Below are 16,702 nucleotides of genomic sequence, written 5' to 3' on the forward strand. Positions count from 1 at the left end.
ACCAACCTAAAAGTCTCACACGTAGGCCTAGAGAGGACCACTGTGTTCGGTTCTCTGGGCTCACAGTCTGACTTTAACACTGAACACTCGGGAAGAGTTTCTAAGTCCTGAGGCTCCCCGTTGGATCTGCTGTCCTCCCTTACACTTCCCACGTTCACATATTCAACAGAGTATGCTGACCTAGTACATCCACTACCGTAACAAACTTCTGAGTCAGACGATGGTGCAGATGAGACACGTTCACAGAGTCAGGATAAAAACCTAGACCCCAGACTTTTTTTCCTTAGAAAGAAAGAAAATGAAATGGAACTGCTGGGGAGTTTCAAAGAAATGAAATGATGTAACGCTGGAGTTGGAAGGGGCCCCAGGAGTCGAGTTTCCCATCCACCTCATTCCACAGGTGAGGACAGGGAGTCCCAGAGCAAAAGCCCCGGCACAGAGCCAGACGTGTAACGTCCGGGCCCGTTGCACACCCCCGCACCACCTGGGGGTGTCTCGAGAACAAGGACGCTCGCGCACACTCAACGCTATCAGAGACCGGGAGGAGGTTCTCTTAGGAAAACCCTCATCTCCCTCCAACTTCTGTATGACTGTCCCACAGCCTGATTGGATGTGACTGAAAACAAAAAAATGAAACTTGCCATAAAAATAATGTTACTGCAAGTGACAGGGTTCCTAACTGGTCCCCGGAGTCCTGAGCTGGCCCATAATACCAGCAGCATTTCATTTCTTCTTGCTTTTCTGCAGAGCACTAGGACGTGGAAAACTGCACTGCTGTCACCTAGTCTCATGGCAGAAACCTCCTCTGACCTCCTCCCTCAGTCCCTGCTTTCCCAGGAGTGACACGGCATTATCTTCCCACTGCCCCCACCCCCTTGGTGGCTTCGGCAGAAAATGGGAAGCCGAGTTCATGGAACACGGCTTCCTGGGAGCCCCTGGGGAGGCGGTGGCGCCAGCAGGCTGAGCGTCAGCCGGGCGGAGGAGGCGGTGGGGCTGCCATCCTGCATGTGCTTACTATGACGATCTGAATGAAGGCCAGCAAAGGGGGGGCCCAGCCAAATGTTGACGGGTTTGTTTTTCTCCTGAGATTGGAAAAAAATATTTGAAACTCATTTTTGAATTTGGTTCTTAATGTATATAATCTTTTCTTTTTGTTTTTCCTTACCTTTCTTCTTTTAGAAGATGACAGTTTATCTCGACTGTGTCAAAGACGGAACAAAAGGTGTCACTTTTGCTGATATCAGGAGTAGAATCGAAGCAGACTGACCTGTGCCTGCGGGCAGCTGCAGTGGGTGGGCAAGCAGGCAGGGAGGACCCCCTCGGAACACTCTGCTGACCTAGAACCGTGGAGATGAATTTCCTCCCTGCCGGCACCTGGTGGGCCCGGGGACGGCCTGCGGGTTTCCAGGCCAGGGGCTTCGTTTGCTACCAGGCATGTAAGACCCACACCCTCAGAATTCTGGACTCGGCACTGCCCAGTTGTTTACCACGCATGGGACTGGGGGCAGGTTCTAGAGCCCCGAGTCTCACTCTTCCCTTCTGTCAAAACAAAAACAAAACCAACCCTTCCCCTGTGCTGTATATCTTATGGATTCTGAGGATTAAATTCCGATGTAGTTATCTGAGCCCTACATACATATAGGGTGGGGCGAAAGTATGTTTGGAGTTGTTTGTATGGAAAGTAATACAATAATTATTAAATAGTAATAAAAGAATAAACTCTGCTTTGTGTGCTCACAACTATAAACCTCCTTTTGCCCCACCCAGTAGAAACAAAACATTATTTTTTTTTAAACTCTTCCCAATACAAGGGTCTTAAACTGACTCCTTGGGCAATACTCCGCTGTCATGTTACAGTTCTGTGTAAGGAAGTAACCAACAGTCAGCGCTCCTACAAACCAGGGCCTTCAGAGACGCTTGCTGACTCCAACGGTGCCCTTAGAGAAACAGAAGTGGATGGGGACGTGGGGAGGGGCAGTCTTCCTCCGGACCCGGCCTCCCTTCCCACGTGTGTTCCTGCAGGTCCTGCTACTGCCAGGATCCACCTGAGTCCACAAAACCCATCCCCTACCCCCTGTCCCCGCCATCTCCCAATCCCACTGTCCATCAATATACCCAAACTCCTCCTGCATGTATGGCTGCTCAACTCCCTTACCCCCAGGTCGACAGGGCCTCACCCAGAGGTCAGCTGGATCCCCAAAGGGAACGGCTGTAGAGACCCGGCCCTAGAGTCTCCACCCTCTGAAGCTAGTTCTCCCAACAGACCACACACTCCATGAATGCAGCTCCAAGTAGCACCAAACTCCAAACTTAATCAAACACCTTCTGTTTCCAAACTCCTAGATTCCTGGACCTTCCCTCTCACTCGATTCCACTCCCAGATGTGCAGGGCAGAATCAATGGACAAATGAATGATTAACCCTTTCATATTCAACTTATCATCCAGCCAGCTATTGCTGGTTCGTGGGCTGATTCACTCAAGAGACTCACCTCCTCCCCTCTCACCACATCTTTCCCGCCTCCAGCCCGAACACCAACATCTACAGGAACACCTGCATTGTTCCTCAACAGAATTCGGGGTTGCCACAACCATCACAGGCACACCACAAGCAACGGACGCAAGTCGGGTCACTCTACCGTAACAGCCACTGGGAGTGAGAGTTTTTAATCATACGTGAGATTTCTATTGAAATCCTTCCCAGGTAAAAGGGGGCTGCGCGGTTTTACCAGGAGTGGTCCCTCCCAGGTCCGCGTGCTCACCGCAGGCTCTTTGAATCATCTGCAGTGAGCAAACAAGGCGCCCAGGTCTAGTAGATTAACAGCAGTCGGGAAAATGACATATGAGTCTATGTTGATTTACAGCGTTATTAAAGGGATTCTTTCTGTGTGAAAGAAAATTTATGATTTTTAGTACATGCCTTTAGCACTTTTTACGTTAAAAGGTGAAAGTCCTATCTTTTTTATTTAGTTATTTTTCAAGTACAATTCTCTATTTCTCCCACCCCAGCCCAACCCGCCCCATGCTCCCCACCTCCCTCCCATTTCCGCCCCCCTTAGTTATTGTCCATGTGTCCTTTATACTTGTTCCTCTAAATCCCTCCCCTATTTCCCCTTAAATTCCCTCTCCTCTCCCCTCTGGTTGCTGTCCCCTTGTTCTCTATTTCAGTGTCTTTGTTTTTATTCTGCTTGCTTGTTTGTTTTGTTGTTTAGCTTCCTGTTAAAGGTGAGATCATGTGGTGTTTGTCTTTCAACACCTGGCTTATCCTTTTATTCTCACTGCATGTCATTTTATTGAAATCAATTTGCTCGCTATGGTTTTAAAAGGGGGTTGGGACTAATTTTGAAAAAAGTTATCGGTAGCTTCTGCTCTATTATTTAAAGATGAAATTATATTTATATATTAAATCAACTTCTAAAAATACTCGAATGAGGGGGGATTAAAAAACCCCAAAATTTATTTATAAAAAAATTGTGTATACAATTCATTTATAAAACTTGTTTATACAAGTTCTTACACGTTTGAACTGGTCACCTTCAAAGTACTCTCCATTTGATATAATACACCTATCGAGATGTTTTTTCCACTGCTCAAAACAGTTTTTGAACTCGTCGATTTTGATGACTTTTAGTGCTTCTGCCATTTTTTGTTTCACCTCTTCCATAACAGAAAAACGTTTCCCTTCAAGGACTTTTTTCATTGGAGGAAACAAACAAAAAAAGTCACTCGAGGGAAGACTGGGGGTGTAGGGAGAGTGGAGAAAGAGGGGGGTCATGCCCTTTTTGGTCAAAAACTGCTGAACACTCAGCATGCGGTAGGCAGGTGCACTCGTAAATCACCCATCATGAAATGGGCAAATGCACTGAAAAAGTCTTCAGAAAACAATTCATTGAAGCCAAACACAGCTTCTCACAACAACGCCAGCTGGTACACTGATACAGATGGGTTCCTAGCACATTCACCTAGTGGGGGAAGCCTGTACTACAAGGGGCCTGCTCTGTAGAAGAAAATCCCATGTTTTTTTGAGTCCCCTTCATAAGATGTTTTCATGGAGTCCCCTCCAGCTGAAAGTACACATGATCATATAGATGTCATAACTTGGGAATAATGACCTATTTCATGCCACAACTTACCAAAAAATGAAGTTACTCAAGTAACTGTCATTCCCCTATAACCACTACACCTCTTCTTTTCTTTATTTCCCATGGCTGCTAACAAACTGATCTGTAATTTCTGAGTTCTTGCCTTTCAGGCATTGAGGCAGGGCTTAGGCACAGTGTTCCGTTTACTCCTCCCGACACCCCTGCGAGGTGGTCACCATCAGCCCATCTCTCCGGAGAGACAGTGCAGCTTGAGGAGATTATACGAGTAACTGACAAGTCGTGGGATTCAAATCCAGCTCTAACCCCCAAATTCTTTATTCTTAGCTATTAATACACTAGTGTGCATGTTTTATTTTACTGGTTTGGTAATTTATTACTGCCTAACAAAGCAAAACCACTGGCTTAAAACAACCATCATTCATTTTTCTCTGGAATCTGCAGTTTGGGTGGGGCTCCCTGCAGAAGGCAAGTCTCTGCTCATACAGCCTCCATGGGCAGGGTGGCACACACACATGTGCACACACATGTGCATGCATGTGCACACGTGTGCGCATGTATTAGAGATCCATGTCCCAGAGGGCTCAGTCTCCTGGCTGTGGTCTCTCCATGCATGGCATGGCTGGGTTCTAAAGAATAAGCGTTTCAAAAAACCAAAAGTGGAAGTGGCCAATTTCTAAGAGTCTGGACCCAGAAACAGTGCTGTACCATTTCTTTGGCCAAGAACAGTCACAGGGCCCAGATTCAAGGAGAAAAGTCACGGATCCCACCTTTCAGTGGCCGGTGCACCAATGCTGTGGGGCCACGTGACATATTTCCCACACCTGGTAGGACTGCCAGTGTAGCAGTGATTTCATAAACTGTGAAATTCCTATTTCATTACCGCTCTCATCCACCCTAACTGCTCAGATGAATACCCCCCCGAACGGTAGGTCGCTTCCACTTCCCCAGAGACTCCCCCCATTGTTTTTGCTATTCCTTTTCTGTGCAGATGCCTTAGACTTCTGAAGAGGGACCCGGGGCTGGAGGGAACTTTGCTTTCCATGTCCTCTTTTCAGTGTTCTCAGGGGAGTTTCTGTTTTTCTTCAACAAGGGGTATCCTTGGTTAACTTTATCACTTTTTATCAAACAGTGAACTCAGTACTTTCTGAACTACATGTAAATTAGAGAACTTTCCAGAATACTGTCCTCTGAGTGTGATCTACTGAAGCTCCACTCTGCTTGGCAGCTAACTAGTACGCAGGTTCTACCACACGCAAGTAGACGGCCAGTCCACGTAACAGTCTCAACACAACACATCTTCCTCCTTCAGAAGTGATGATTCTACCAGTTCTGTCATTTGGGCAAGGAAATTTCTCACCAGTTATTGCTTGGAAAAAACTTTCCTTTCACACAGGCTTGCCCTCGCTACCTTGGCCAAAACAAAACATAACCCAAGGCTTCCCACTCTTTGCTGCTGACATGGGCCCATTCATTCCTCTACTGCATGTGTTCACAGCTGCAAATGCACTGCGTAAACAAGGACATGCATCAGTCCTCACTCTGCAGACATTCATAATCAATCACTGGTCTCTGTCCCACCAAGCCTGGGTGTGGCCATAAGCATTTGTGGCTGCAACACAATAGTGGCTTCATCAGCCACTGCGGACCAAGCAATGAGACCTCCGGGATATATAGTACTCCCTCTCTCTCTCTGTGGAACACCTTCTGTTCGGATAATCAAGTCTTCCTGAGCTCTCAAATACTGTTCTGAATTCCTCATTCTCCCTCAATCACCCTTCCTGCTGCCCAGCCCCTGCATCTATTCTCCGAGAAACCTGAAGACATACTTCATGCCACCCACAGTGCTGGCTGTTCTTAGTCCTTGGACCCAACAGTGACCTCAGCCAGGAAATGTCTCATCAGTTCTCCCCCAAGCCCCTGGGACTCAGGGACAGATCACCTGGGCAGCAGTTCTCCCCCCGCCTTGTTCTAGTCCCGGCAACATACCTGGTCCCAGGACCTCAGCCCCAGCTCAGGACTAGGGGCTGGGACCTTGCCGGGATTTTACCAGATGCTCCTTCTCTGCCTACACCCCCATATTCTCCACCTCAGGGTGGGTTTTGTGCCCACATCCTTGTTTTACCTTCATTCTTTGTACCTGCCTGAACGCCTCCAATTTATCTGAGTAAATTCCTGAGTTATTCTTCTGACACTCAAGGAAACTAAATTTCAGCACATGCTTTGCTCATTTGCTGAATAATCTCTGATATCAGATCTTCTGGTAACAAATGATTTCTCTTCCAAAACTGTGTTCCATGTCTGTGCCCCTCCTACCAGTCTCGACGGATGTGGCTTCTTATATCCGTAATTGTTGGCCTTCCATTTAACTTGATTTCTGATGTTTCTGAGTGATGACTGTTCTAGAATTTGGTTGTAATTTTGATGTGGCTGTGCAGAGGCGAGCCATGTCCGCCTGTGCCGCTGGCTGGCTTGACTGGAAGCCCCAAATTGTGTTCCTCTCTTGGATCTGGACTTGTTTTCATCATGTACAACTGGGCCAGCTCCCTCCTGCCATTAGGTCTGTTTCTCAGATCAGATACACCTTGGTCTTTGAGTAAGTTTGGCCACCTCGTGCCTGACTGGGAATCAGACTGGATGGTTCGATTCTCATTATTCTAACTGGCCTTTCATGTAGACATCCCTCTCACAACCACAGCGCCTGTACTTTTAGTAGTGGTTGTTTGTCCTGCCTTACGGATGGATGAGTCTAAAGACTGAAGACAGCAGTATGTATCTCTTACTTCCTTTGTAATGCTCCACACCAACCAGTCAGGAGTTTGGTTGTATATAACAGGTATCTAGTAAGTATGGCAGCTGATGCTTAGAATAAAATTTAAAGGAAATATACGTGGTGGCCAGATCTCTCTGAATGACACTGCATATAATGGATCAGATTAAGCATTATGAGAGAGACTTTCAATTTTGTGGTTTCCTTTCTGAGTTAAATTCTGTAATCACTCTTGGAATAAGACGCCTGACATCTGGGCTTTGCTCTTTTGAGTGTATCCATGTCAAAGTCTTTGATATATTTTGGACTGAAAATGAGATTTCAAGGAAGCATTTCATTAGAAGTGGGTATTGCTCCATCTGAACTGCATCCAAAGCTGTAATTTATCCTTTTATTAACTTTCTATCACATAACTCCTTTTTCTAATTATGCATCAGCCCACTTTAATTTCTTGAATGAATCTTCTTTGATCTCAACAAAAAATATAATGGAAGCTAAAGCCTTGAAGAAGACAAAGGTGTCTACCTTTCAGTAACACCAGACGCTCTTCTCAATTGGTTGTACATAGCTCAGCACCTGTGTATACTTTTGAGACACCTACTATGTGTTACATTTATTTAAATCGCATGACCATTAACAACAAAACTTAAAAGAATTTTTGAGTTGGAAAAACTTTATCAAACCCAGTACTTTGCAGACAAATTCCTGTTACTCGGTAGGAATGGCATCATATCCCATTTTCAAAGGAGTATATGAGTTTGCACTTAATTTTTTTCAATTGTCTATTGCTGCATATTACTTTATCCCGAAACCTAGCGGTTTAAAACAGCGTATTATTTCTAGAGAAATTAGGTGACTTTTCCCAAGGCTGTGCCAAGCACTCCCCTATAAAAGTATTCTGATGCTGGCATTTGATATAGATCTAACTTTTATTCATAAGGTTACGTCATATCTTATACCTTACTGTATTCTCTTCTTTGTATTAAGATAGTTGGCTGCAATAAAAGTTGGGTTATGTCAAACTAGATATCTAATTTAAATGATCCTGAATAATTAAAGGATCCCACTGTGCACAAATGTTAAAACTGAACTGAATATTCACGTCAGGGTTGAGAAGCCCTGCTTCCTCTAACTGAGGTCTCTCCTGGAACAAAAGACTCCTTGGACTTTTCTTTACCTCTTCACTTGCTCTGTCCAGACCTGGAGTGAAGGGCATAAGAGGGAATTTATTTGATGAGAAAATATGGGAAGAAGAAACCAGCAAGCTTGACTCAGCTGTTTGCTAGTCCCCCAGGACCTGATCTGCCCACAGGAAGTGTGGGTACACTCTCTCCAAGGTTTCGGGGGCAGGCCCCCTGGACACCCCCTAATGTGGGCGTGGAAGAATGTCCGATTAGGAGGCCCCAAAGCATTCTCCATCGTTATCCTTATCAGTCCAAATAGGATATTTTGATCTCCTGTCTAAAAATTCCCTGGTATTTTTTTCTCAGTTTAGAATTTGGGAGGTTCTAGAGGGGCACCGTTTACAAAGCCAACATCCATCCTCAACAACGTATCATTATCATCATCAACCATGATTACTAGTACTGGTTTAGTGCTGTGCCAGGCTACTAGATTACTCACTTTCTGTGCATACCACCATTTAATCTAATTATAACAAAGGTCAAAGAAAGCGCACACCATATATCCTGGGGTTTTGCTGCTATTGAAACCAGCCACCATGAATCCTTGCTTTTCCCAGCATGCACACGCCTCTCCTCACGCCCAGAGCTGGGGGGCTCTTTCTCTTGCTTTGGAATCTAGGCTAGCCCATGATTTGCACAGACAGCAGCGCAAAAGGGACATACTAGGGCTTTCCAGCCCAGTTCTTAAGAGGCCCAGCAGTTGCCAGTCCCCTATAATGAACCCTTGGCTAGACTCCTCTGCAACGAGAGAAAAACTGGGGAGAGCGAGCCCTCCTGGAGAAGCCCTGAGGAGTCAGACACACAAGTGAACCCTGACTGTCCTGTCCTCCTAGGCTTGGCTGAATGCTGAGTGACGGATGCCTCGGGGGAACAGAGGAAACGTCCTTCTTCCGCAGGCCACGCCCGGCCCAGACTCCCAGACATTCAATTGTGAGGACTGATAAATCATTCTTTTAAGTCACTAAGCTTTGAGGAAGGTTGATATCCAGCAAAAGACAACAGAAATAAAACACAAACTTGCAGACGCCCTTTAAAATGGCAAATGGTGTCATTGCCATGGTGTGACAAGAACCTTGAAAGATCTGTTGATGATTTATTAAACCATAAAATCACGACCTATTGGTATGCAGAACACCTGTATGGTCCCAGACATGCTTTCTTTTAAATGTCTTTCTAAATGAGCCACCTTCAGAGGACAAATGACAGTACCACCTCAAGACATCAGCTGCACTCTTACTCAAGGAGATTAAAGCTCTTCATTGAATGGTAACCTTTTCCTAATGCCTGCAGAGATCTCCTCCCCCCTCACTTTGCCTCCCGTCTGATCATGGCGTAGAACAGTTTCTACATCCTGGCTTCCCGCAAATTCCTCTGAGCAGTCCTCCCAACTCCTTGCTCTGCGCTCCCAAGGGGGCTCAACTCCCCTTCAGCATCTCCTCAATGTTCTGTTCACATTTTAGCACAGTGCTCACCACACAGATGACCTTATTCACAGTGCTGTTTTCTAAGCCCCAAAACAGCACTGCATATGGAGTAGGTGCTTCATGCACATTTACTTGTTGAACAAGTGAACAAGTGAATGATCCGGCTCCCCCTGGGCTAGACACCGTTTCTTGGTTTTGAGCACCTGTGACCACTTCCACTCATTCTCTCCCTTGCCATACAGGGCCTGGAAGCCTGAGGTCTCAGACTTAAAAAAACTGCCGGCGTCCCAGCACAATTCTGGTTCTGCCAGAGGGCTGTATTCAATAGTTGCGTGGGATCCAGAGGCCAAGGAAGACAGGGAAGTTCCTCGGCCACCAGTTGTGTTGGGTGCCACACGGTTTCAGCTGATGCTTGCGTTCGTAGAAGCTGGCCAGCTCCCCAATACCAACTGTGATACTGGCGGTGGCTTCCGGAGTTTCCTGTCCTCTGAAAGATGGTTTTGGCGATTTATCTAAATGCCTAGTGATGCCCCTTCACTCTGCAGACCCTCACAGTGCTTTTTTACAATGAGCACGTAGTTCCCTGAAGTATCTTGAGTGGAACTGTCTGTTTTACCATTGAGTTCTAACTGATAGGGTTCTAGGGAACTACGCGCTTCCATGAGGGCAGGAAATGCCTTGTTCTTGTTTACACACACACACACACACACACACACACAGTCTCTAGATCACAGTGGAAACTAATAATAAGAAGAAGAACAACAATAAATATTTACATAATGTTTACTAAGTGACCAGCACTGTTCTAAGTGCTTTATATCCACTAGCTTATTTAATCTACCCAGTAACCCTGCACGGTGGGTGTGGTTATTGTCTTTCATAGATCAGGGAACTGAGAACAGGTGAGCTAAACAACTGCTCAAGAAATCACAGCATTGAATGGTGGACTAAGGTGTCAAACCCTGGCAGACTGCTCTCAAGTCCGTATTTCTGTCTAGTACCCTCTTCCTGCCTAAAAAAAGTTTGCTGAAGGGCTTGAAAATACAACCCCTACAACTTTAGAACTCAGTTATTATATATACTTTATTTGTAATTATCATAAAATAGCACTTTAGGATATTCTCCTTCAAGACTCTTACCTTTTTAAGATGTTCCTGGGATGTGAAAACAGCTGTATGTGTATATATATATTTTTTTGCTGTGTTCAACTGTATTTTTTTCTGATTACTCATTAAAAAAAAAAGCCAGGGATGCTTGAAGTAATATTGTAGGGAAGGTAGGAAGAACCATGGTGAAGAGCACTCATAGGTTTCATATGAATTTCTTCAGCACATCTTTCTACCTCTTGTCTGGGAGCATCTGCTAAAGCAAACGGCCACTGGTTGCAGAAACTGTCAGGAAAACAGTTCTCTATTCACGGTGGCTTCTGCCAAAATAGAGAGCAAGCTTTTCTACCAAGACTGCAACAACATGGAGTATTCAGGGCAGATGCAAAGGCATGCAAAGTAAAAAAGTCTACTTGGGAATTGACTGAGCATCTGATCATTGTTATTGTGGACAAAGCACACAACCCTGAGATGCATAAATCTGTGTGGGGAGCAGAATGCACAAAAATAGGTGTTTGAGTATCTTCTCCACTCCAGATGTCTGCTGATACACAGAGGGAGATCCATAAGTACAGCATGCCTGAGTGGGGTCACCTGCTACTCCTCCCAGGAGACGTGTCTTAATCTGATGGATGATGCATCTAGAAGGAAAAATTTGAGCACAAAGAGACCAGCCCTTTTGTTCTCTCCTGTAAGTAAACCTGTCATTCTTCTCTGCGCCTCCATGTCTTAAATGTTAAAGGGGAAACCGTGTCCACTGGTGGGGTGGGACAGGTCTGTGTCTTGCTTGTCTTCTGCTGATAGTGACTGGGAGGGCAAGTTTGTGCAATCTGAGAGTTCAAGTCCACAGCCCTTACCTGCCATTACCGCTCGGAACATAATGAAATTATCTTGAAATGCCCCTAAGGCTACCTCTTGGTGGAGGTGAGGTGGGTCGTGACAGCCATGGGCCCTTCCTACTCCTCAGCTTCTCCTGGCTGTCAGGCTTCGAGAGTAAGGACAGTCCTTATCTGCTGCATTCAGCTTATTTCCTTGTCTGTACAGATATAAGATATGTTACAGAAATCTGGCATGAACATAGCCCTGGCCAAAGAGTACTAAGAGAGATGTTCTAAGTCTCCTGCAAGCTCTACACTTGTTTCATTCTGCCATGTGAGTTCAGGCAACTAGCTTACCCCATATAGCCTCAGTTTACTCATCTGTAAAATAGGGAGAACACTCTCTGTTCCACCATCCTCACAGGGTTTGATGGAAGTCAAATAATATACAGAAACCTAAGTTGTCCGTTCTAAAGACATGTGTTATCTTTATTACTGATGGGAAATTCCACACAGCCTTGTAAAACAATAGCTATAAAAACAATCATCTCCGTGACAGAGATCTTGGCTACATCCTCAAACTACTGCTCTGAGTTCAACACAAAGCAGCTTTTATTTAGAGCATAAATAAGATTTCAACTCGTAACGGAAAGCATGAGATAATGTTCTCTGTCTTAATTTGACAGTGGAGAGGCTCTTGAGTATTGGCCAAGAAGCTAATATTGGATTGTACCAAAACATACCCTTCACTTCCTGAGCTGTATCCACAGAGGTCTCACGGTAAAATGCTGCCTCCGACAGAGCATTTGCCAAGACTGCAAGTCTTCACATTCTGGTTCTCAAAAATGCCCATCTCTGTCTTTCCTAGTCCACACGCCCTCCACTCTCTAATTCAGACACAATCTGTGGTCCCAGCCCCACGGAAAGGTCTCAGGTGAGCATCACATTTCTGATGTTTTTAAAAGGCTGCTCAGCTCAGTGACCAGAAGACATGATCAGCAACTCTCTCCTCTTTGCTTTCCTATGGTCAACATATGTTAAAGTTTTTATGTAAAAAAAAAACTAGAGAATTTAAAGAATCACGTGGATGGGCTTAAGAAAAATGACATTAATCTTGAAGATTAATTCAACATTTAGCTGATTCAATTTAAACCTATCACTGGTTTTTATCCCAGATATTATAAATTCGATGAGAACAATTCACTTTTGATATTAACAATTTTCACTGTATTTTAGAAACAACTGATCTGAAGAAAAACAGTAATTTAGCTATTTTACATCAGCATATTTAAATACTTCATGAGATTTTTCTTTTCTCAACTCTGGAGAACTGAAAATTTTAAGACTAAGCATTTTCTAACATGATTCTCTCAAACACTTTAAACATGTGTTAGCTGTTTTCATAATCCATAAACGGCTCTGCAAATCTCCATGGTTTGCTTTATCCAGATTAAAGCAAAAATCCTTAAAGACACAGTTGCCCTCACAAGATCTTTGGAGTGGACTGTACCCCTCCGGAAACCTCCTTGGTTACCGTGCTCTGTGCAAGTGAGTTGTAAACTGATCGAAGGCCAGTCAGTGCCCCCACCTAAAAAGTACAAGTCCTTCTAAGACTAATTAGAATTAGTGTCTGCTAGTCCCTTTTTAAAAACAATTTTTTTAAAAAAAGTTTTGTTGTTGTTGCTCCTTTCTGCACGCTTTTTACTGGCAACCAGAGCTTGGGGTTTTCAAACGATTCTATCCAATGATTGCTTGTCAACGTTCTTTTTTCCTTTTACTTTTCTGTCAGACTCCAGGCTTATTGCCGCACAGAAAAAGTTCGTTTCGGATCTCGCACGTCTATACCAGTCTCCCAAAAACTCATTTTACAGCTATTGTTCTCCAGAACATCTACTGTTCTGGAAAAGGCAATTCCTGCAGTTTCATCCAGCTCACGTCAAATGCAGCCTACTTCTTCTTCACTTACTGGCAATGAAAGTTAACTTTCAGGATGGGAACTAAAAAGCAGTGATGAGCAAGGGACTAACCACCCAGCGCTCAGCCGCTGTGATTCGTGAATGTAATAAATCAACAAGTTTCCCGCAGCGCCCGCCGACCAGGTGTTCAGCCTCAAGCGGGTACTCGACTGGGAGGGCCGGGGTCTGGACCGGGGAGATCAAGCCGGGGGCACCTAGCTGCAGAGATGGGCTCACCCCGGGCGCCCCACTGGGAAACCAACTCTCGGCTGGGCGCCAGTTGATCCCAAGACCCCACGGCTTGTTCTCGCCGACCTTTGCGGGCTTTCAGTTGACAGGGGTCTTCTCGGTCCCCCAAGGACGCGAGTCTTGGGGAACACTTTGCCTCGGCCTGAAGAAGTAGGGAAGGAGGGTGCCCCTACTCGGGAACCGGCCACGGAGAGCTACTGGTCTTGATAACCTGGGAGACGAAACCGCTAAAAGAAAAGGAAAAGGGGTGGCGGAGCCGGGTTGGAGCTTCCAGAAGCATCTGGCAATGGTTGGGACGTTTCCTAGCTCAACCCGGAGGAGTAACCCAACGGTGAGAACGGGTGTCCCAGGGCGAGTCAGCAGGCGGAGGGGAAGGGCGAGGCGAGTAAAAGTGACTCAAATGAAATTCCCCAGCGCTCAGGGCGGCCAAGGCTAAATTAGCAGGAGGAAGGGAGCGCTGCGGCCGCACACCACACCCGGCTGTACGGCTGTGACTCTCTGCGGATCCCGCCACGCGGCCGGACAGAAGGACAGACGTATCCTAGCGACTTACCTTCAGGGTTGGCGCTGATGAAGACCCGGACGCTGCGGCCGGCGGGCACGAGGTGAGAAGGCAGGGCGGTGAGGTTCCCGGAGAAAGCCGCTCGCCGAAGCGCAGAGTCTCGGGGGCAGGGCAGCTTGGTGCCCGCACCGGCCGACCACATCGCCTTTTGGAGGAATAGGCGCCGCCGCCTCCTGCTTCTCGGGTTCCAGCTGGCGGCTCCGAGAGCGGCGAGGTCGATCCCCGCAGGCTGCGAGGCTCAGAGCCGCTGCGAGCCCGAGGTGCCGCCGGCGAGCTCCGTTGCGCACAGCACCGGCCGGCGGGGAGTGGCCATACGGACCCTCGGGCCTTTGTAGCCGCCGCCGCCTCCTCCTCCTGCCCCACCGGGCGCCCGCCTTCGCTCACTGCCCGGGCTCCGCGCAGCAGCTGGCGGTAGCGGGAGGTCAGCGCGCCGGCGGCTAAGCGCGCGGCGCCCCTTTGCGCCCGGAAGCGCCCACGCCAGTCGCCGGGTCCACGGCCATCTCCCCGCTTGTGCCTGCCGCGGGAGGAGGGGGCTGCCCAGGAGGTGGGACGGAGAGGGCGTGGAAAGGAGACTAAACTTTACGAAAGGCGTCCGGAGTTTATCGGAAGCTGCCTCCCACGGCTTAAAGGGCGGCAGGGGCTGGGGCCTCCGGCTGCTCAGGGACTTCTGGGCTTCCTTGAAGACGATCCCGAGCGCCGGTGGCTGCCTCCGCGGTGGAGGACAGGAAAGAAATCAGCCCGAGATCCCTGCTACTCCGCCCCCTATCCTAAAGGTCAAAGAAGCCCTGAGCCTTTTCGGGAATACACCGGTGCCGGCGTCTGAACGTCTTTGCCTAAGTGCCGGGAATACGGCATCAAAGTTAGACACACGCACTGGGCCTGGACCCCGCGAGTCTGAAGCATCAAAACGTGGCGCCGTTTGGGGCGTCTCGGAGGGAGTGTCACCGCCAACCTGTCTCTTGGGGAGCAGGTGGCCCTACCCGGCTGCTCCTTTCGCTCCGCTCCTCAGGCTCAGCCAAGCGGGGGTTTTTATGGGGGAGGCTGTGCGACTCACGTGCTCTTCGTCGCGTGGTTGTGGAACCTTTCCAAGAGCGGAAATCCGCCGGGAGCCCTCCTAAGGTCTCTAAGCCTCCATGGGGACCGTCCTCCTCCAGCTTCGGTGCTTTCCTGGGCCATTCCGCAGGCCCAACGTCTCTCAGACCCCCACGGGCCTTGACGATGCACGCCACCCCGCGCAAGGTCCGGCAAAATGCGGATGACCACGGATCAGGGCGAGGTGCCGGAGCTCAGAGTTGGCGTTGGGCCACTCTTCCAAGCCATGCAAAGCTTGAGTTGGCTCTGCCAGCGATGGCCACAGCGGATGCAGGACAGTGTTACCTGGGGTCGGTGGCACGAGGCAGACAGCTGGAGGGGTCTGACCCACGTCCTGGGGGAAGTGAGATGCAGATGGGCACAGCTGTAAAATTGCCATCTCTGGGTCACACTCCACTGCACCTATGGAAATACTGCAAATCCCAGAACCGAAATGAAAACCTGGGCAAGGGAGGAGGGATTGTTTTGTCCCGTAATTGGAGTTTGTTCTTCAAACCCTTCATTTTGAGCTTTAGGGCAGGAACTCTTCTTAACCTTTTAGAGAAGAAGAGCAGCTCTTAAAACGCTTTGAAGTTGGGGAAGGGGTGGGTGGGCCCAGGTCAGAAGCAGCTTAGCTGCAAGTTTCATCCTCTCCCCCGGGGCTTCAGTAGGCAGCTCGCGGCTCCCTCCAGGCCTGCACTTCTTCTGGGCCCTGCTGGTGGCAGTGAAGTCCTAGGCACTGCTGTTTATTTTGTCACCACACCCCCAACACACACTTTCTGGGGTAATCTTTTTTGCAAGAATTGGGTCTCTGTGTTTTTGATGCTCCTTCTTCACTGCTGAGAACCAGGGGTCAGACAGCAGTTCTTACTTTGTAATAATTTAATGCAAGCGATGAAGAAGCCCTGAACTTACCCAGGCATTTGTTCAACTGATTCCATTTAGCAGCTTAACTCCTTCAGCTCTTTAGCCTCATAACTCTCAGGTGGGAATGTTGGCCAGCAGGAAGGAGGTCTCCGAAAGCCCCCCTGCTGTCCCAGGAGGTATGGACTGAGAGCTCTGGAACAGACTCTGAGCATACAGTATCTGTTACAGCATCGCCCTGTGTAAATATACTGTACTCATCAGTGGAGAAGGCAGACAGGACCCCTTCATGCCTGATCTCAGTGTTGTTTGAAAGAGACTGAGGAGGCATTGACGTGTTGCTCAGGGCCCCCCTTTCTTCTGTTCTTCCCTGCCCCTGTTTATTAGGGTGGTTTCTCTTTCAAGACTCAGTTTAGTATTTGTGTTTTCTGACCTTTGCTTTGGAGCTGAAAGTGTTGCCCTTTCTTTAGGATGACTTTGGGATTTTTGGCAGCCTCTATAACCTAATTAACTGTTCTAGACAGGCCGAAGTTTAGCATCTGCCAGTGTCACTGCAGACCAAGGATGCAGAGAGAATTTCACAGTATCCGTGGGGCCAGAT

At 47.6% G+C, this 16,702-nt stretch overlaps 1 protein-coding gene across 1 annotated transcript in view; it reads right to left on the reverse strand.

The window, feature by feature from the left end:
- Positions 1-14,343, reverse strand: part of NWD2 (NACHT and WD repeat domain containing 2) — a 146,084-nt gene extending 131,741 nt beyond the window's left edge. Inside the window, exon 1 of the mRNA XM_037131633.2 lies at positions 14,158-14,343. Coding sequence (XP_036987528.2) covers positions 14,158-14,308 — 151 coding nt within the window. The 5' untranslated portion in view covers positions 14,309-14,343. The remainder of the gene's footprint in view (positions 1-14,157) is intronic.
- Between the last annotated feature and the right edge of the window lie 2,359 nt (positions 14,344-16,702).

Source organism: Artibeus jamaicensis, unplaced genomic scaffold, assembly GCF_021234435.1.
Source record: "Artibeus jamaicensis isolate MK-2021 breed Jamaican fruit bat unplaced genomic scaffold, CSHL_Jam_final contig_76, whole genome shotgun sequence".
Classification (NCBI taxonomy): domain Eukaryota; kingdom Metazoa; phylum Chordata; class Mammalia; order Chiroptera; family Phyllostomidae; genus Artibeus; species Artibeus jamaicensis.